Here is a 21,416-nt window from a genome sequence, read left to right as displayed (position 1 = left end):
ACATTCACAGAGCTTCTCTGTGGCGTAAATCTGAGCAATTATTTGTTTGTTTTGGGTCACTCAAGAGAGGATGCCCTGCATCTAAACAGGTGATGAGTAAATGGATAGTCGAGGCTATTCATTGGCTTATGAAGCGGCGGGACAGCCTTCACCTATGGCTGTGCGGGCCCATTCTACTCGGAGTATGGCGGCCTCTATGGCCTTAATTTCGGGAGTTTCCCTTCTTGACGTGTGTAATGCGGCAGGATGGTCCTCTCCGCATACATTTGTCAGGTTTTATGACCTTGACCTCTCCACTCCTGGGGCGAGGTTGCTTGCTTCTTAGTGTGCGCAGGACTTCACACAGAACGGGCATTTGTCACTATGGCATAGTGGGTATGGGGTTCCCATCGCGTCTCAAACGCAGCTCGAGTTCCCTTGAAAGGGAACGTCTCAGGTTACGTATGTAACCCTGGTTCCCTGATAGGGAATGAGACGCTGCGTTTGCCTGCCATACTTCCTGCATGCCCTGATCGACTTGCTTCAGGTTTTTCAGAAGCTGTCGCGGTCTGATTTCAGGGCTGCTATATAGTTTCCTGGTCTATGACGTCACCTATGTCGTAGTGGGCTTCCATTGGACTGATTTTACACGTGCTTCACGACGTAATCACGCAGAGCGTTCCCATCGCGTCTCAAACGCAGCGTCTCGTTCCCTATAAGGGAACCAGGGTTACATACGTAACCTGAGACGTTTTTTTTCTGTAGCATTTTACAGCCTTTTACAGTTAAAATTACAATATTTTTGAAATTATTGTAAATATGTTATACAAATATATTATAAATTTAGCATTTTTCTCATTTCAAACTATTTTTAACACAAATACTGCTGATAGCATTACATTCTGACAGAAAAACAATTCAAAAACAGTAATACATTATAGAATCTATAGAATTATGTTACTTTAAATTAAATTTCCACTGTGTCAGCACCAGTAAATCATACCAGCCTCTCCATCAGTCAAATATAACAGTACATTTGAATCTATCATACTGGACTTACCATATTGTGACACTGAGTTATACATCTGTGCATAACAATAAGAGGTTCCATTGGTGCATGTTTGTACCGTTTGATTTGCACAAGTATCGTTCCAACTCGAGCACTTATAACAGCTGAGAGAGTGTCCTAGTTATTAAAACAGAGAGACAGTGAAAGAGATAAATGATCTGCATTTGTACTTAAAAACATTACAAACACTATTTGTCTTTGTACCTGCAGTGAAAACAATGAACAGAAGAAAAAAGGAGATTTGCAGATCCATCTTTGATGAGGAGGTGAATATTTTTTTTTTTTTTTTTCAGTGCTCATTTTATAGCTTAGCAGAAGGGGAGGGTCCTAATGAGAAAATGAAAGTCAGACATTTCTTGAAACAGAAATATCAGCTTACATAATTTACTTGCCAGTTAATGATAAATGAAGGTTGAGTAAGGAAATTATAAATTTCTAACCTTCTTAAAGTGACAGTTCACCCAAAAATGAAAATTCTGTCCTCACCCTCATGTTATTCAAAATCTGCATGACTTTCTTTCTTCTGTAGAATATTTTGAATAATTTCTTTTTTTCTTTAATGTTTTGTTTTCTGCATGTGTTTTTGTCCATGAAATGAAAGCCGATAGGGTACAATGTTGTTTGGGCGTAAATCTTCTTGTGTTCTGCAGAAGAAAACCATACATACTTCAGTTTAAGAATGTTTTAGCCAGGGCTCGACATTAACGCTTGCCTCCTTGTCTGGGTCAGTGACGAAAAATAACCAGGGAAGCATCAACACAAGAGAATGTTTCTGATTTTATTACATTCGGTGTAAACAGCGATTGATAATGGATCGTGTATTTCTCTTAACAAGGTCGCACTGTTGAGGTTCGTGCTACTTAGTCTCAGACTCAGACGTCACACCCACGGACCGTTGGCTGAACGTCTGATGCATATGGCATACTTTTCTGGAAACACTTCAGGGGTTTCGAAGTCACGATCTGATTGGATGAATTTTGCAGGATGTCCGGGAGACGTTTGTGTCGCGTTCTTTATCGGTCCGCCAGAAAACAAATGCCGTGACGCCTAAACCCCTCGTGGAAGAATAAAGCCAGTGTATACAACTGTGACAATGAGCGCTTACCAGGATCAACTAAACATGACGCGGAACAAAACGAACTGTGATTGGTTGCGTTACATGTCAGTCAAACATCCTATAGGGCGGTCCTTGGCCAAAAAAAGCTGCGAGAGTCCAGACCTTCTGCTGTCAGTCTGAAGGTCTGGCTATGAGTGACTACGCGCTTCCTGTCTCTTACCCTTTTCCACCCAGAGTTTCAAATCAGTTCTTTGTCTTTCGACACCCAAAGCACCAGCTCTGAACCAGGAAAAGTGGTCCGTAAGTAGCAGCAAAATATTGCTGATCTAGAAGGAAGATCCACTTGCGTCAGGGGCTGGGGAAGGGGTTACCGTGACCAACAAGGCGAACAAACATTTTTGAAATAGCAGCTAAATACATAGGACACTGTTTTTATTACTGAATGATTTAGCGTTTTGAACGAATCAGTCGAATGAATGACTCAATGAGTCACTCATTAAGTGGCTTGCCGCCAATTACTGGTAGTTTACTTTTGTTTAAAAGTATCATTGCATTTTTCCCCAACATTTCTTATTTGTAGATGGTCCCTTTAACACATTCTTTTGACTATAAGTAACGTTGCACCTACATGTCTTCTAACTCTCATTAGAATGTTAATAGAGTATAAGTGGTAGGGTTAGGGTTAGATTAAGTTGACATGTAGTTGCAAAATTACTTATTGTCAGTAGAATGTCTGTTGGGGGACCGTCACAATAAAGTGTTAGCTGATATTCAGTAGACAGTCTACTAATATTCTAATGACAGTTAGTTGATAGTTGCAAAGGTACTTATAGTCAACAGCACGTTCAAAAGGGACCATCAAAATAAAGTGTTACCAAAAAAAATATTTAAAACTTTAATCTCATAACATTATTGGTTGCAGTTGTAATTTTGAGTGTAAATTATTTAATTTGATTGGTAACAGCCCTATATTCTTGTTATTGTAATTGAATTTATTGATCAAATGTAAGAATTTGACATGAAAGAAAACAAAAAATATGGCCTTTACAAAGGAAAAAAATGCCCTGGGGTAAATAGAAAAAATATGCAGATTTTCAAGGCTTAATGTTGAGCCCTGCTTAAGGTATTACCTACATTCAGTGGTGAGTTACTAAAAAAACGTTCAATATTTTCAATATATTTATTTTTATTTTTTGAGTGAGTGCATTTTTTCCTAATTTGTAATTTCCATAGTTGTCCTTTGTCCAGTTGTTAAAATTATACATAAATACAAGCAAAATACAAACAAACTGTACAGACAAAAAAAAAAGAAAAAGAGAGAAATAAATTTTTTCTTACGTACAATGTATCGTTGCAATATACAATATTGCGGTATGACCGACGCCTAAACACTGGGTGGGACATTAAATATCCTGTTTAAACAACCCAGATCCAGCACATGCCTGACTCTGTGTAATGGTCCGGGCCTCATGCACGTGGAATGATGGCATTAGGGCGCTCCTCTCCTATTGAGAGGCTGTTGCTAGATGTTCATCTCCCCTCTCTGGACATAATGGATGGAGCTTGAGTGTCCAACCACACCCTAACTCTACCCATAACCTATTAGATCCACTGAGGTGGAGCTGGACTAGATCAAACTCTATCTATTACATCCAGAGAGGGGGAGCTGGATGTCATTTGGCACTGCAGTGAGCACCACTTGCTCCTGTTTGCCAGATCTGGACCACAAGCAGGCCATAGAAATTCAGTCTCTTGTCAGTGAAAAGCAAAGCAAATAAGCCAGAACTGGACATTATCTGAGCCACAAAATCTGTGAATATTATCAAGTAATCTCGGCCTTAACAAGCCTTTAACAAACAGAATCAGTGAAGGAAAGAAGAGAACAGAAAAAAGAGACAAGCAGAAGTACAAACAACTACCACATAGCCTTAGATGAAATCAACTGCAAATAAAACACATCTCTCAAGATCTCAGCAGAGGATTATTAAACAGCTTTTAAGTTTGCAGGCTGCAGAATGCCTGTAAGATAATGCAACATCATAAAATATTGAAATCACTGTTTGTGACTTCAAAGAAAACAAAGTCCTATTTAGGTCAGATTTAATCATTTAACAATGAACACTACAGAATTTATGTGCAAATAAAATGAAAAAGCCTGACTTCTCAAGAACTCCACAAGTCACCATATCATGTGGGCTGTAAGATTGACACTCTAAATATGTACACAAATAAATATATTTCATCAATTCATCTATTTCATTATTGACCTTTATTAATTTTCTGTTAAGGCTTGAGAATGAAAAAGCTTGACTACTCAAGAACTCCACGAGTCACCATATCATGTGGGCTGTAAGGTTGACACTGTAAATATGTACACAAATAAATATATTTCATCAAGTCGTCTATTTCATTATTGACCTTTTTTTAATTTCCTGTTCAGGCTGGATTTTGGTGGTGGTACTGGTTTGATGCTGATCTTGCTGGTGGATCAGTAAAGCCATGCTATTCACCAGTTTAAAGCTAATGAATTCAAGTAATTATCATAATCTAAAACAGAAACTAATGAACAGTTTGTTTTTAAAAGGATAACTGATCCAAAAATCTCTGTCTCGATTTCATCTTGAAAGTCGCACCAAATCACACCGTAAAATGAGAACTGAAACAGGCACGTCGTTTCATTCACCTCCTGATTAAAGATGGATCTGCAAATCTTATTTTTTCTTCTGTACATTTTCAATTGCATAAGGTACAAAAGTTTCTGTAACACGAGGGAGCAAAACGTCTTCGGTTACGTATGTAAACCTCGGTCCCTGAGTAGGGAACGGAGACGTTACATCGGATGACGTCGAATGGGGTTTCGCTTAGAACACCTATCGACTTTGAGTATTACAAAACGAGCCAATGGCAAAGAAATGCCAAGGGTCTGCGGAATTTGCATAGCGTATCTCCGCCTTACCTCATGGGTATAAAAGGAGGACGCCGGCAACATGCAGATATGTTTCTTCGCTGAGGAGCCAAGACTGAGCTCAGGCAATCCCCGCGGTACAGCGGAAAGTGGCAGGAAGACGTAACGTCTCCGTTGCCTACTCAGGGAACGAGGGTTACATAGGTAACCAAAGACGTTCCCTTTCGTTGTCACTCCGAGTTACGTCGGATGACGACGAATGGGGTTACCAGTCTAATCACGCCACCTTCTCAGCTGTCTTCCAGTGCCCTGCGTAAATCGAGATCCCTGTCGTAGACTGGACGAAGGACTCCATTTATCACAGGAATACCAAGTTACACTGGGAAGCATATCCCAAGCTAGGGGAAGTATGCAATTAATGCCAACACAGAGGGGGGGGACTTAGAGAATACACATATGACCCGAAGGAAACATATGGAGAACAATGGGGTATCCAGTCGCAGGTGGAAATTTCAACCCCAGGGGTGGCAAGGTGGCTTGCCAAGGGAAAGACACATGCTCAGAGAGGCTTACAGTGGAAATACACATGTGGGGGTCGCTCAGAGGAGGGACCATGCACACGGGAGGCACCTAGCCGACGCGCAGGCAATAGACACTGGCGCCGACGTCAGGAGTGCTGGAGGAACTCAGGGCTTTCGGAGAAGCTCACCTGAGGAGAAATCGCACGTATCCAGTCCGTGGAGTGGAATGGCGAGCAAGCGCAGACACCTGAGCGGCTCCAGTACTAGCTGGTTGAAGCGAGTACATGAGAGGACACTGGCTCCACTCGGAGATTGTAGAATCTGGCGAATGTGTTAGGTGTCGCCCAGCCTGCAGCTCTGCAGATGTCTGTTAGCGAGGCGCCATGCGCTAGAGCCCAAGAGGACGCCACAATCCGGGTGGAGTGGGCAGTCACACAAAGGGGGCACGGTCGACCTTGCTGCTGGTAAGCCAAAGCAATGGCGTCCACTATCCAGTGAGACAACCTTTGCTTGGAGAGAGTCTTTCCCTTCAGCTTCCCACCATAACAGACAAAGAGCTGGTCTGAGGTCCTGAAACACTGCGTTCTGTCTACATAGGCGCGGATAGCGCGTACTGGACAGAGCAGTGCCAAGGCTGGGTCTGCCTCCTCCAGGGGCAGCGCTTGCAGGTTCACCACCTGGTCCCGGAAGGGAGTGGTAGGAACCTTGGGCACATATCCAGGCCGGGGTCTCAGGATCACATGAGAGTAAGCCGGCCCGAATTCCAAGCACGCTTCGTCAACAGAGAAAGCATGCAGGTCCCCTACCCTCTTGATGGAGGCCAGTGCAACCAGGAGCGCTGTCTTCATAGACAGGAATTTAAGCTCGACTGATTGCAGGGGCTCAAATGGAGCACTCTTCAGGGCAGTTAGAACCACTGAGAGGTCCCAAGAGGGAACGAGAGGAGGGCGAGGCGGATTTAGTCTCCTCATTCCTCTCGGGAACCTGATGACCAGGTCGTGCTTCCCCACCGACTTACCTTCGATGAGGTCATGGTGTGCAGCAACAGCGGCAACATAGACCTTCAGGGTGGAGGGAGACAGCCTTCGCTCCAGCCCCTGTTGAAGGAAGGAAAGCACAATGCTGATCGAGCATCTCCGGGGGTCTTCTCGGTGAGAAGAGCACCAGCTGACGAAGAGGTTCCACTTCAACGCATAGACAAGTCTCGTGGACAACGCCCTAGCGGAAGTGATGGTAGCCACCCCCGCTGGTGGTAGGGTACTCAAACCCTGCCATAGGTGCCATAGGGTGCCCCGTCCCTGAGAAAGAAGGTTCTTCCTCAGAGGGATCGGCCAGGGAGGTGCTGACGCGAGGAGTACTAGTTCGGGGAACCAGGTCCGGTTGGGGCAGTAAGGGGCAACCAGGATGACCTGCTCCTCGTCCTCCCTGACCTTGCGCAAGGTCTGCGCAAGAAGGCTCACTGGGGGAATGCATATTTGCGGCCCCGCGGCCAGCTGTGCGCCAGTGCATCCGTGCCGAGCGTGCCCTCGGTCAGGGAATAATACAGGTCGCAATGGGTCGAGTCGTGAGAGGCAAAAAGATCTATCTGTGCGTCCCCGATAGTCTCAGGCAAGTCAGCAATGGCTGAGTGGAGAAGGCGACCAAGTCCATACCCGAGAAAAGAGCTCCTCTGCACGGGGCAAAGTTTACTCCTTTCCCAGTTGACCCGAAGGCCCAGACGAGCTAGGTGCCGGAGCACTGGGTCCCTGTATTCGCAAACCTGGTCTCAGGAGTGAGCTTAAGACAGCCAGTCACCGAGATAGTTCAGGATGCGAACCCCGTGTTCCCATGGAGGAACAAGGGCTGCCTCAACAACCTTTGTGAAGGCGCGAGGAGACAGGGCTAGCCCGAATGGGAGAACAGCGTACTGATATGCGCGTGCCCTGACAGCAAACCATAGGTATGGTCTGAGTCGAAGGAGAACGGAGACATAAAAGTAGGCGTCCTTCAGGTCGATCGCTGCAAACCAATCCTGTGGCCGCACACATCCAGAAATGCGTTTGGCCAGGAGCATCTTGAACCGCAGCCTGTGAAGGGAGCGGTTCAGATGCGTAGGTCCAGGATTGGCCATAACCCACCAGACTTCTCCAGGACAATGAGGTAGGGGCTGAAAACCCGGACCTCATTTCGGCTGGAGGAACAGTCTCAATCGCACCCATCGCCAGTAGGGTAGCAACCTCCGTTCTATGATAGGGGCATAGCCACCGACCAAAGTGGAGCAGACTCCCCTGAAGCAGGGAGGAGACCGTGTGAACTGAATCGCAAGCCGAGCCGACGGTTCGCGCGACCCAGCGGAACAGAAGGGAAGCTCTAGGCAGGCTCCCAACTGTGCCAGCGGCGTCAAGAACCACAGACGTCCCCCCGGTGGTGCAGCGAAGCGGAATGACCGGCCCAGACGTGGACGGCATAGCGGCCCGGTGTGGGGGCAAGGTCATAACCGCACCCTGACAGAGGAGGCCAGGGAAGGACTAGCGTTCCACGGGGGCCTGCTCTGTCAGGGGTCTGGCGACAGAGGGGGACAGGGGCGAAGCGGTCCGTGGACGGCACGCCGTGTCAACCGCCTCTGGCACAGAGGGGGACGAGGAGAGCACCTGACTCAGAGAGCGTACGGCCACTTTCGTCGCTCGGAGAGCAAGGTCAGTGGCGGCGCGCAGCTCACTGAAGAGCCTCAGGTCAGTCCCGCCCTCCTGCATGTCCATGAGCATCTGGGTCAGGTAGACCAGCAGAACGGTAATGGGATGCATTGAGACGGCTGCCTGTCCTGTGGCACTATAGAATTTCGCCACAGATCAGTGTAGACGAAAAGAACTACAGGCTTTGGACGGGTGCTTAGGATTGCGCCGGGAAGCACTCTGAGGACACAGTAGCGTGGCAACAGAGCGTTCAACCGGGGGGACCCCAGTGTACCCATGGGCAGCGGCCCCTGAGGGGAGGAAAGGCGGATGAGACCAACGAGCGAACCCCTGTTCTCATCATGCACATCCGGGAGGAAAGATATTGGGGTTTGCCGTGGAAACGGGTCGGCGGCCTCACCCAAAAACTAATCGTCCCGGGAAAGCATGGCCGTCATCTCCGGATCAGACTCATGCACAGCCGTATAGACACCAGAGGGTGGCAGCTGTGACGAGTCGTCATTTCCAGAAGAATCAAGCCCACCTAGTGATGCTGCTACAGACACAGCATCATCCTCTGTAGCTTCAAATGAAAACACACGGGCCACACGAGGGTAGACTCGTGGAATCATCAGTTCGCTAGGGGGCACCGTCATTAAAGAGGGGGGCTGGGGTCGCGGACACAGAGTCGGCGCCTTGTTCCAGACCAACACCCTCAGGTCACCCTGGCCACCAGCCGAAGATCGGGGGGTGGATGAGGGGACTCTCACTCTTGAGAGTTCACCGAGTCTCGACCTATATATGACGCGATGATCCGTTCCCAGAGAGTACATGAGTCATCCACGAGCGCTGTTCAAGCATGATCAAAGCCCAAACACACTAGACAGCGCTCGTGCCCATCAAGAGTCCGATACCAGTCCGCTGCAACCAGAAATGCACGGGTGAGCCGTCTTTAAAAAGACGTGCCGCGTGCGAGCTCTTTTAAGAGAGGAGAAAAAAACTCTCAAACCAACATCGGAGAGAGAAGCTCGTCTCGTAGAGCGAAGTCAGAGATGACTGTGGAGTGAAGAAATATTCTTGGCTCCGAAGGAAAAACCTTATCTGCATGTTGCCGGCGTCCTCCTTTTATACCCACGAGGTAAGGCGGGGATACGCTATGCAAATTCTGCAGACCCATGGCATTTCTTTGCCATTGGCTCGTTTTGTAATACTCAAAGTCGATAGGTGTTCTAAGCGAAACCCCATTCGTCGTCATCCGACGTAACTCGGAGTGACAACGAAAGGGAACTAAGTGCACGATATTTAAAACAAACCGAAATCAAGAAACAAGAAGGACAAGAACATAAACAAACTAACACAGCAAACAGTGAGGCTTATATACACAGAGAAAACTAGATGAACAAGATACAGTTGCAAACAATTAGAGAGTACTGAAAGGGAAACCAAAAGAACTACAAAGGCTCTGTCCGAAAACTTAGGCAGCCGACTTGTTGCCTCGCTGCCTTATAGGAAATGACTTTGCAGGCAGCTTTTGAGCACAAAGCTTCGTCACTAAACTCATTTTGGACAGACTTCTGAGGCAACGGGAAGCACCGGATTGTGGGATATCAAAGGCAGCAAAGGATACATCTATGCTAAGAAATTACGGTATTTCAGAAAAAGTGACGGTGCGCTAAAGGTTAATGTATAGAAGTGACTGTAATGCGGCCCACTTCAAGCACTGAATACAGATCATTTGATGTTCTCTCTGACAATCTTTCATATTGAGATACTCTCTCAGCTGTTAAGAGTGCATGTGTCTGATGGATTCTTGTGTAGAGAAACAGGTTATACAGTATGTCCCATTAGAGAAGTGAAGTGCATGAGTTCAACAGTGGTAACACAAGCTGAGTCCAGTATTACAATTGATTTCACTTTATTTTGATGGTCCCTTTAACACATTCTGTTGACTACAAGCAACGTTGTAACTCTCATTAGAGTGTTTGTAGAGTATTAGTCGCTTGATAGGGTTAGGATTAGAATAAGATAACATGTAGTTGCAAAGCTACTTATAGTCAGTAGAATGTGTGTTGGAGGATCATCACAATAAAGTGTTAGCAGATATTAAACAGACAATCTACTAATACTCTAATGAGAGTTAGACATGTGACTTCTGTGGAGCATGTGGCAAACTTATAGTCAACAGAATATTCAAATGGGACCATCAAATAAACCTTGAAATTTAGTGTTTTAATAAATTGACAGTGATGCCATGTCACGGGTCAGGGTGTCACGGGTTCTTCTCTTTGGTTTTTGATGGTCAGCCCAGTGATTTGAGCAATGTGCGCACAATCACAAGCAGATCTCCCACACATGTCGCTCGTTCCCTTTACTCTATATATTCCCAGCTGTGTCTACACCTTGTTGTTAGTTTATCCCTATTCGTGGTGCGTGAATGTTTCATGTCTGTGCTCTCATTCATGGGTTTTGCTTCTGTGACTTACCTGTTTGTTACATGAGTTTATAGCAAGGAATATGTAGCAAGGAGTATGTAGCAAGGTGATTTCACTTGGAGGACTCAGGTAAGTCATCAGTTGGTCGTCTTGCTTTCGTTTCCTCTTGGTGGTCTCCTCAAACTGTGTGTCCACTGATGTGTGTGCGGAGAAAATGGGAGCTACCATAGTCTACAATCTCACTGTGTCACATTGACTGTTCAAGTTTGTTCCTAAAGTTTTCTAATAAACTTTATTATGTTTGCTCACCGCAATTGAGTCCTCCATTTATCTGAAGCCTGGCAGAATCAACTGACCAAGATGGACTCAGCGGATGAACTTAAGTTGCATCGAGCCATTGCTCAACAGGGCATTCTTTTAAGACGGCAGCGGGAAGAAAACTTACGGCTTCTCATCAGGCCATCTCGGAGATGTCACATCAGCTAACCGGGATTACTCAGCAGCTCGAACCGCTTCAGAACAAACCTCCCGTTGCCCCAACTGCATCACTTCTACCCGACGCTGAGGTGGCCATTCCCTGCCGTTCCAGACCTTGCCTTAATCCACCTGCTCCTTACTCTGGTGAGCCAAATTCATGTCGCTCATTTCTGTCAGAGTGCTCATTGACTTTCTCACTATAACCTTCCTGCTTTTTCAGAGAGAAGTCCAGGTTGGCTTTCGTCATCATGCACCTTGATGGTCTCGCGAAAGAGTGGGGAAAGGTCATGTGGGACAATGAACAGAATTGCTGCATATCCTACGAGGATTTCTTACAGAAGCTTCGTAAAGTTTTTAACCCTTCAGCATTGGGTACCGAGGCGGAACGAGCATTGTCGCTGTTACAGCAGGTAGCTCACCTTTCAGGGGACAAACCCGGTGAGCGTTACTAACACGCTACTGCCATCTGGGGGTCGTTCTTCCCTCCTGGCTTTTCTGCAGTCGGAGGGGGCTGCCTATCAGGTGTCAGCTTTTATTGATTCTGGAGCGGCGGGTGATTTTATGGACATTGGGCTGGCTGAGCACTCTCCTGACCAAACTGATTTCAGCCATAACCCTTTGTGGTACTCCTCTCACCAGGATTACTCATTCCACTAAGCTCGTCAACCTCACCATTTCGGGCAATCATGCAGCGGAGAATCAATTCTTCCTTATACACTCTCTTTCCGCTCCAGTGTTTTTGGGGCACAACTGGCTGATTAAGCATAACCCTCACATTGACTGGGCTCTTAATTCTGTGTTGGCATGGAGCTTATTCTGTTTATCTCAATGTTTAGTTTCTGCATCATCTCTTTTGATGTTTGTTTCTGCATTACAGGATGAACCGGTGAACCTGGTGGATGTACCGGAGGCTTACCATGACTTGAGAGCGATGTTCAGTTAGTCCCGAGCTTAATCTTTCCCTCTGCACCGCCCGTAGGATTGTGCGATAGATTTATTGCCTGGCACTTCTCCACCCTAAAGGGCGCCATTACTCGCTTTCTGATCCTGAGAGGGAAACCATGGAGAGATACATCAGTGATTCTCTGCTAGCCGGCATAATACGTCCTTCTTCCTCTCCAGCTGGGGTGTGGTTCTTCTTCGTGAGGAAGAAAGAATGGTCGTTGTATGCCGACATTTAGAAAATATGCAATTGCATATTTAAGTAAATAAGTCTTATCTACCACAAAAGAACTGTACGTCAACAGGGTTGCATCAGCTTTCTGAGCACTGATTAGCTGTTGCTTGCCAAAAGGAAAATCAAAATTAAGCCCAACAATCACATCTGAGGAACCATCATTTTGGTTTCCAAAATATCTTTCACTTTCATATCTGACACCTCTGAACACATAAATGAGTTGAAGATCAACCTCACTCTCAAATTTTCGGGCTTGCGCTCGAGTGACAACACATGACTGAAATACACTGGGAAATTCCTGCACTAACACATCATCTTCCCTTGATACACACGGTATGTCTGTAACCTCTGGTAGAGCATTAACTTTTTTTACTGGCAATTGAGAAAGTACAGCGACCTTAACTACTCCGGTCACAATGCAAGAACGCAAGCAAATGGTATGTAAAGGAACTATCAGTATTCCCAGTTAAATTCCTTGAACCAACACATCCGATCCACAACTGGACTGAGGTCAGAATGATGATAGCCTACTTGCTAAAATAAAAGACTGCGCAGCCCACGTATCTCTCAGCAACATATGGAAAAAAAGAACTATGAACTAGTTCAAAATTTTAAAGTAGGAACTATAAACTGAACTAGTTCATTTTAAAATTTGTGAACTGATCTTTGAACTAGTTCATGTAGAAAGTGAACTTTCCCAACAATGCTCTTAGATATGTTGTGAGTTTTCCGCAAATTTTTCCGCTGCAGTGCTGGACAAACAGGAATCAAATGCTTCTCATGACAGTAGAAACATTCTCGAGCTACCAAAGAGGTATGAGCAATATCAAGAGACGAGCAATGGATCATCCCTTTGAGTAACTACCGCATGCTTAGAACCATGAGCACGATCTATTGAGGTGCGTTGTGAAGAACGTGATGACAAAAAAAAACGATGACAAAATTTGTGAGTGAGCACAAACTCATCCGCAAAGATAGCAGCATCAGCAAGTGATGAAACTTTCTGTTCATTCAAATAGACCACAATTTTTTCAGATATACAGTTTTTAAACTCCTCAACCAAAATCAACTCTTTCAATCGTTCAAAAGTCGTGATTTTACTCGCAGTACACCATTTCTCAAATAAAGTGGTCTTCTCGTGAGCGAACTCAACAAATGTTTGGCTGGGGCTCTTTTAAATATCTGATGGTAAGCCTCCAGAACTAACTCATACGCACATTAATCACATCATATTCCTAACACCTTCCCGGGAAGGCGTCCAAGTGTCTAAGGAAAGGGGAAGTCTATAGGCATCTCTGCTTAGACTGCAGACCCGGCCCCCGGAAAAGCCGAAGAAGAAGATGATGATGATAGTGTTTTATTTTTTATTTTTTATACAGTACACTTATACAATGCCTTGCAAAAGTATTCATACCCCCCTTTTTTCACATCAATCCACACCCCAGAATGACAAAGCAAGGGCCAGATTTGTAATAATTAGCTAATTTATTATAAAGGAAAAAGCTAAATAATTAAATTGTATAAGCATATGGATTATGGAGTGTACATTGGTGTGAAAAAATTTAAGTTTCATTTTTTTTAAAATAATTGAACAAATTTTATCATAAGGCTGCAACAAGAAAAAATGTATCTGTTTAATGTGTAGGGCCTATTTATGTTTGAGTTTGAACTCCCTCTACAGGTAAAGAAGGCAAAAATGACATATTATTCAGTGCAACTGAAGGCCACAAGAGGGCACACAGTCTTTTCCATGCAACATAGACTTTTTCTCATTGTGTTCCACATTTATGTTAGTTAGAATGTGTCAGACATCTAGCATCAGTAACTTCTACAATACTTTTGCCACAATTAAAAGTATTTGCAGACGGTGACAAATTTTATATCACTATTGATATATTAAATGAATGGAGGGTAAAGGCCCCTCTAGCTGCTTTGAATAATTTTTTTCAAAATAAACTTTTATCACTTCCTTCCATAAAATGAATGTTGCTATATTAATATTGAATGATATTCTTACTACATATAATTGTAAGCATGCACATGACATTTAACACTATATGCTACGACGTCTATGCAATTGTTATACCTATGCGTCAATAACTTTCATTTTCAAAATAGCAAGTAAATAAGTAAATGTGTAAATACTTAACTCACATGATTTTTTATATATATAGTAAACGCATACTGACAATTTCACTCAATTATTTACTATTGACTTTATTTATAAGAGGAGAACAGTCATCTAGAATTATCATGTCATCATCACTATCTTTAAGGAGAACAGAAGCGTCCATAGAACAAAATGGCATTGGAGGGATTATGCCGGATGAAGAAAAGGAACGGGTGGTCTGCATTAAACATCTGTGGAAAGGAACGTATTGTGACGACGATGCCGGTGGCTGCTGCCGCTTCAGTTCCTTCCTCGTTGACTTCAACAAAGGCTTTATGGATCACCTTCGACACCACCAGGTCGTTGTTGGAGGACATGCCTGAAAGATTCACCTTCTGCATGTCGAAAACATCCTCCATTCCCATGCTGATCAGAAGACTCTTCATGTCGTAGGTTTCCTCCATCTTGAATCTGGGCAGAGATACGTCAACCTCTTGTTGACGCATGTTGCTGGTTTTGGTCCACTGCATGAACTTCTCATAGGTCAATGCCCTTTCAATCTGGATACAACAGTCATGTTAATTTATGTTTTACATAAAATTGTATAAATGTTTCTTAAAACCATATGAACCTAACATGAATACAAAGTACTTATGTATTTGCCATTAACCAGTAATGAAACAACACACCATATACATGCTTAAAAATAAATGTTCTTTATTGGCAGCAATGGTTCCTTTAACATCCACCGTTTCATTCAACAAAATGTTCTTTATTGTGGGAAAAGGTTCTTTAGAATTTTAACTTCACACTAAGAAGAAAAATGTTTTTTTTAAAAGAAATGATCACAGAAAGTTATTTGGGGAACCAAAATGTTTTTTCTACACTCTTAAAAATATAAGTTCATTATTTGCATTGATGGTTCCATGAAAAACTGTAGCATTCCTGGAACCTTTCCATTGCACAAATGTTCTTTATAGTGGAAACTGTTATTATTCACAGAATATTATTCACTCTATGAAAAAGAAATGGTTTTAGAAAAAACCCAAAATGGCTCTTCCATTGCATCGCTGCAAAAACATCCCTCCTGGAGCTAATTTTTCAGAGTGTTTACAAGCAGAATCTGTGCTGTCTCACCTTCTGAAGGCCAGTGGTGTCGTCTTCCATCTCGTTAGGAAGGATGATCAACATACTGAGATTCTTCCCGACATACGGCAGCTCCAGAACCTGACTGTTGATCTCTGGGATGAAGGCCAGAGGAAACTGCGCCTTTTGATTCATCATCTTCACTGGCTTAGTTCGATTCTGCCAATTAACAATGGAAACACATTATAACCTCTCATATTCACTAACTGTTACAGCACAAATGGCAGAAAAAAACAAGAGCATGAAATCCCACCTTGTTCAGCTTAAACTGCACATCTCTGGTGGCATCCTTTGGGAATTTCTTCTCCCAGTTTCCCTTGAAGTAGATGGCATTCACCAAAACCAGTTTCGTCATCCCATCGATGGCTCCCTGTGGCAGCAAGTCCTTGATCTTCTCTAAAATACAAATGGACATTGTTCACTTTGAGCAGTGATTTGAACTGGTTGGTTTGATATTTTGACTATATATCTCAACTGAAGAACCCATGAAGCCAAACGTGGCCCTAGAAAAGACATTTTTGCTGAATCTAAAGTGCTGCAAAAAACATGAAAAGGATTTTATTTGTAAGAGTGTAGATGAAGTTTCGAGAATAAGTTTATGCTGGATTTCACCTTGTGTTTTTTTCTCCACCCATTTGTTAATGTTGACACGAGCAGCCTCTGATTTGTTCTTGAAGTCCACCTTCTCCAGTCCGGCTTCATAGTAGCTTTTTGCGTCATTGAGGAATTTCTGTAACATAGCAAAAAGATTGAGGTGTAAACGTTATTAAAGCTGAGAACATTTTTGTCCTTTAATAACATGAGCAAACCTAGGAATTTTTTTATTAGAGTCTTACCTCAACAAACTGGTAGGATTGTTCTCCGTAGAGGCGGTTGGCAAGACTCAACAAATACGGGACTCCTGGTTTGTTCAGCTCAGTCATGAACTTGTTGAAACTGGAATGAATTTGGTCCTCAGATTTTTGTCCAGGTACCGGCTGTGGACATTTCTGTTTGCATCAACAATATCAATCAGCAGCACTTAAAATCGCAAGATCAAAAAACCCAAAGGATACATGCACCACTACAGGAAATACAGCTGTTATTACAATCATTAAGTCATGAGGTTATAGTGTTTCATAGAAATACTCATTCTGAACCTTGAGTTCGGCAGGTATCTCAGACTTCTGGGTTTGTTGCGTCATTGGGTGTTCATGTTGACCCTTGACGCCACATGTTATCTGGGGCTTTTGGGTTGGTTGATGAGGTGCTGGAGTCGCGGCGTCGAGTTTGGGAGAATTGTTAAAGCCCAAAACCTGCACAGCATTAGTGTGGTAGAATAAATAAAAATAAATATAATATTCTGATAACTTCAACATTTTGTGAATGCTCTGCTCAGATTGTTTAAAATACTGAACATGATGCATCAAACACATTCAAGCCTCGATTTACTCCATACATTTTGGTATCTTTTTTCAATTCAAATTAAACAGACTGAGCGTTAATTCACAACTGAAACTGTAACAACCCAAACAGCCCAACCCATAATGACCATATTTTTCAGTGTCCTGGCCTTTATGTGAAACTGCATGAGACTATGTTGGTATTGTCTCTACATGCACAAATCTCATCATCACGCAAAAAATCACACATCAGTACAGGATTGTGGCAACATTATAAATAGAATCTAGAATCCTGGCTTGACTTCCATTTGAAAGAATGCAGAATTTCAACACAACACATTTCATAATCTGTGTTTGATGCATTTCATGTATAGAAATCTGTCCTTTTTATTAAAGGAAAAACATAAAAAACGTGCATAAGTGTGAGATCACCTTAATCATCTGAGCTGCTGTGTTTCCTCTTGCACCGAGCGACACCATGGCCAGAGCCGAGGAGATGCTGACAGGAGAGAAGAACACATTTCCTGATGCGTTTCCTCCGCTGATCTTCTTGAACAGGTCGAGGGAGAACTGTGTGTTTGCAGCAGACAACGTCTCCATTTTCACAAGCTGAGCAAGACATAGCAGTTTGAATAACAGCAGATTTGAAGGTGGACATTTCTTCTTCATCATGACACACAAACAAGTTCTATTAGATCTGTTTTAATCAATACATGTTTAGAATTACTGTGTGGGTAAATTGCATATAAAAGTACCTCTAAAAGCATTACCTAGAGTAGTCGGTAGAAATGATGAAGTTTCCCAGCGTGTAAGGTGAATGAATCTGTGGTTATGAGTGTCGTTTTAATAAATGATGCCTCACCCTAAAACGCCCAGGCTTTAATCCAAATCCAACCCTTCTGTGAGATTGAAGCAGTTTCTGTAATTTATAAAGTCTGACATGCTATCATATACACTTCAATACAGTCATAAAATACATCATAAAATATTGTTCAATACATCATAAAATATTGCCTATAGCACATCCTTACTGGTATAGCCAATGCTGTAAATTGTGTACCGTTCATAGAATATCCAGTAGGCTGTGTTCATTTTATCTGACTGTCTCTATTGTTATTGCATATTTATAATAAAAAAGTAATAATCACACTTTTGGTCTTTATCATGATCACAGTTAGAAGCTCTTCGCTCACAATTGTTTGATAAAAAAATAAAAAATATATTAGGGGTAAAATGTTGGTGGAAAGGACACCAAAACTACAGATTATTGGTGTTTGAAAATTAGGAAAAAATAAATGATGATGGTATGTTTTCAGGAGAGGTTTAATCTAACAATAACAGTTAAAAACTGTTGTTTTGAATAAAAATCAATACTGGGAATTAAAAGTGTACATAGCTGAGGAAACAACCCTGAACACAAGAAACAGTTATTCCAAACTGATATTTCATCCAGAAAGTTAGGAAAATCTATTGAGGGTTCGTGAGGTAGCACAATTAAATTCTTGACTTTAGTTATGGCATTCAAAATGAATGCATTGAAATACAATGATACAACGCAATGATGTTCATTCTAGACAGGGTTAAACTTCTTACTAGTCCTTTTTAGCCAGAAACAATTTCTGTTTTATTCTTTTTTTATTCTTGTTTAATCCAGTCAGCTAGTTGAATGAGTTTTAAAATATCTGGGTATTTTGCTCTCTTTGAACTTCCATTTGGATGGATCCTGCTTTTTTCACTGGAAATGAATCACTATAAATTCTTGTGTGTATGGATTAAAGGATCATGGATATTACTCTCCTCAGTTTCGCCAGTCACTTTCCCCACATTTAAACTGCATTTTTAGCCAGGGTGTCATAAATAGAAGTCAAATAAAGGTTAAATAAATTAAATCAAATAAACAGCTGAGTCATCTTGGGTGTTTCTGTATAAGGTCACTTTTATGTGCAAACATGATGTTGTCATTGTTTGACTGGATTTGTGCCAATAGCTTTGATTTGAAGCCAAATAGTTAAAATTTTCAAATTTTTTCTTCTTTGTAAAGGTTTCAAGTTTTCAAGCCTTCTTTTTGCCGTGCCGCTCTTCTTAGCTCTTTGGTAAAACCATAACTGATAGAAAGGTTTTTGCGGATGACATAGACATCATCAATCAGAGATGATGTTCAGGATCAGGTTCAAACGGGCAAAGTGTGATGTCAAGCCTGTCAAATGTAATTCTTCTGATATATGTGGAGCTTTAAACATCTTGTTGGTGCCTATGTCGTGCTTGATCCTGTCTGTGAAAGGTTTTAATTCACACAGTGTGTACACTTATGTCGGCCCTTGGGTTTGTAGGGCCCCACCTGTAAACTGTCATAGGCAATGGCATTAGTTCACACACCTGAGGACTTACAGTAGGACTACACTGTATGTTCAAGGTTTCTTTGCAACTACTTAAACCAAACGGGGACAGAATTGTCATGTTTGGATAAACAACTCATATAAAGTAGTCAAGCTCTGTCTTTGGCACAACTAGCTGGTTTGTAGCAACATGCAAATGAAAGTTTGCATGCAGATGATTTGATTATTAGATGTTTACAGTTGCCTGGGCTGTTGTTGTGATTGGTTGATCTGTGTGCGACAGGAGGAGGATTTGGTTCCCAGGCATGAATAGCCGTGCCAGAGCCCTCTGAATAATGGAAACTAGTGAAACTCAATGCAGCACATCAAGAGCGCTTGTTCTCAGAGAGATCTGCCAGTTCTGCATGTGATGCGAGTCGAAATACAGGGTTTCTATCTCATGCTACTTAAAAGTTACGACCTCAATGGTTTCAAGCCTTAATCTGGTTTGCATTTAAAGAAAATGTTGCACTTAAGGCACTTGAAAAGGTTTAAGCTCCAGGTTCAAATATGTCTCAGATTTAGTTGGCTATGCTTCTAAACAGCAAACTGAAAAGCTATAAATCGTCCTCTTATATAAAGTGATCGCCATCTGTTGCGAAGGTAAATGACACCTCAAAAGCATACATTTTTAATAATGTCTGTCTCCATATATTGCGTTGGATACTTCAGATCAGGTTAACAAGAAACAAGCTACAGGAAACTAATGTGTCAGGTGAAATTACACAACAAACATTACCATTCTGGTAGCTGGACTCTATTCGCAGGCCCTTATAGTAATTCTGAAAGCGCAGGTCAGCGACCCCCTCTTCTGAAAACACACAGAGGCAAAGGGGCAACTTTAAACAAACCTCGTTTTGATCATCGCTTTCTTTTTTTCAGATGTTTGTTTGTTTCTGGCCATTGATATTTTAAAATTAAAAGGGATGAATCTCACAAAAACATGTCCTGGTCATATTTTATGCCATTAAAAAATGTCAATACAAAAAGGAGAAATAAATAACGTATTTTGCATAAAGAAAATGGACTTATCTAGGGCCATTAAGATTTTTTTGCATCGTGACATTATTTTAAAGACATAGTTTACCCCAAATTCTCTTTACAGTAAAGTGAAGAAATAACTCTAACGATATTTATGATCTTTTATTTATATTGTTTCGTATTTCTGTATCATGATACATTTGTTATACTTTCTTTAATTTGATTAAAATAAATCATTTTATTATAGTAAAATAATTGGTGTTATTTTAGTTTGATTTATTATTTGTAATTTTATGTATTTGTATTTTTTTTTGATTTCGAGTTAATTCTATTTCAGTTTTAATTTTCATAATTTTTAAGGCAACATTTCTAATTTTTAATTATTTTAATTTAAAAATGTTCATCTAATATTTATATTTTGCAGTATTCAGCTTTATTTCAGTTAATAAAAACAATAATAATCAGGGATAATCAAGCAAAATGTGTGGATGCATTACAGTAATAGGAATTTAAGGTAAAATATGTCTTTAAAATAAAGTCTGTTCTGATGCATCACAGACAGCAGAAAAAAAAATGCAACTAACATACATAGTTAGTATAGCAAAGTCTTATATAGTTTCTAAAACTCTCACCTTATCATTTGTTGTTGATGTCACTTCTGCTGTGTGTGTGTGGATTTACAAATCTGACACATTTTCTAATAAAGATACAATAAACACAGTGTTAGTGATTTTGGGCCGTCACTTGATATCCAATGCAAAAGTCCTCAAATGAAACCAGTTGAGAACCACTCCCTTTACAATTATGAAAATTTGAGGAGAATGTGCTTAATTGTCATAATTATTTTGTTTAAGCTATTTTCTCTTTTATTACTTTCTTTTAATTTCAGGGTGAAATAGGCTCTAACCTGGGCATGTTCACCTGTGGAGGTTTGCGTTTGTGTTTGAATATCCTACTTTGAATAATACAGTAATAATATCATAATAGCACATTGTCACAACCAAAGATCTGACCTTATTGGTGTCTATATATGTTCATTCTGCAGGGTTAATGTTACACGGTCTGCTCTTCTTAAAGCAGCCAACAATGAAGGCTCAACTATTAGCGGAGCTGCTTGAAATATTCAGTAGGAAACCCACACCTGTTTCCAGGTA

The 21,416-nt window shown here is 42.0% G+C and overlaps 1 protein-coding gene and 1 long non-coding RNA gene across 2 annotated transcripts; one reads left to right on the top strand and one right to left on the bottom strand.

The window, feature by feature from the left end:
• The first annotated feature begins 11,396 nt into the window (after positions 1-11,396).
• On the top strand, positions 11,397-14,675 carry LOC143730908 (uncharacterized). Its single transcript, XR_013200678.1, has 3 exons — positions 11,397-11,529; positions 11,969-12,029; positions 14,545-14,675. It is a non-coding gene; the product is annotated as an uncharacterized LOC143730908 (long non-coding RNA).
• Positions 14,460-17,807, bottom strand: LOC143730907 (leukocyte elastase inhibitor-like). Its single transcript, XM_077221479.1, has 8 exons — positions 17,677-17,807; positions 17,339-17,515; positions 16,664-16,819; positions 16,361-16,513; positions 16,137-16,254; positions 15,778-15,920; positions 15,516-15,683; positions 14,460-14,938 (listed from the first exon to the last, which is right to left on the bottom strand). Exons 2-8 carry the CDS (start codon positions 17,504-17,506, stop codon positions 14,540-14,542), a joined length of 1,305 nt encoding a protein of 434 aa, XP_077077594.1. The 5' UTR covers positions 17,507-17,515; positions 17,677-17,807; the 3' UTR covers positions 14,460-14,539.
• Between the last annotated feature and the right edge of the window lie 3,609 nt (positions 17,808-21,416).

Source organism: Siphateles boraxobius, unplaced genomic scaffold (genome assembly GCF_051911475.1).
Source record: "Siphateles boraxobius isolate OS27281-9 unplaced genomic scaffold, OSU_SipBor_1 84, whole genome shotgun sequence".
NCBI classification, from domain to species: domain Eukaryota; kingdom Metazoa; phylum Chordata; class Actinopteri; order Cypriniformes; family Leuciscidae; genus Siphateles; species Siphateles boraxobius.
This window is presented reverse-complemented; position numbering and strand designations above follow the sequence as displayed.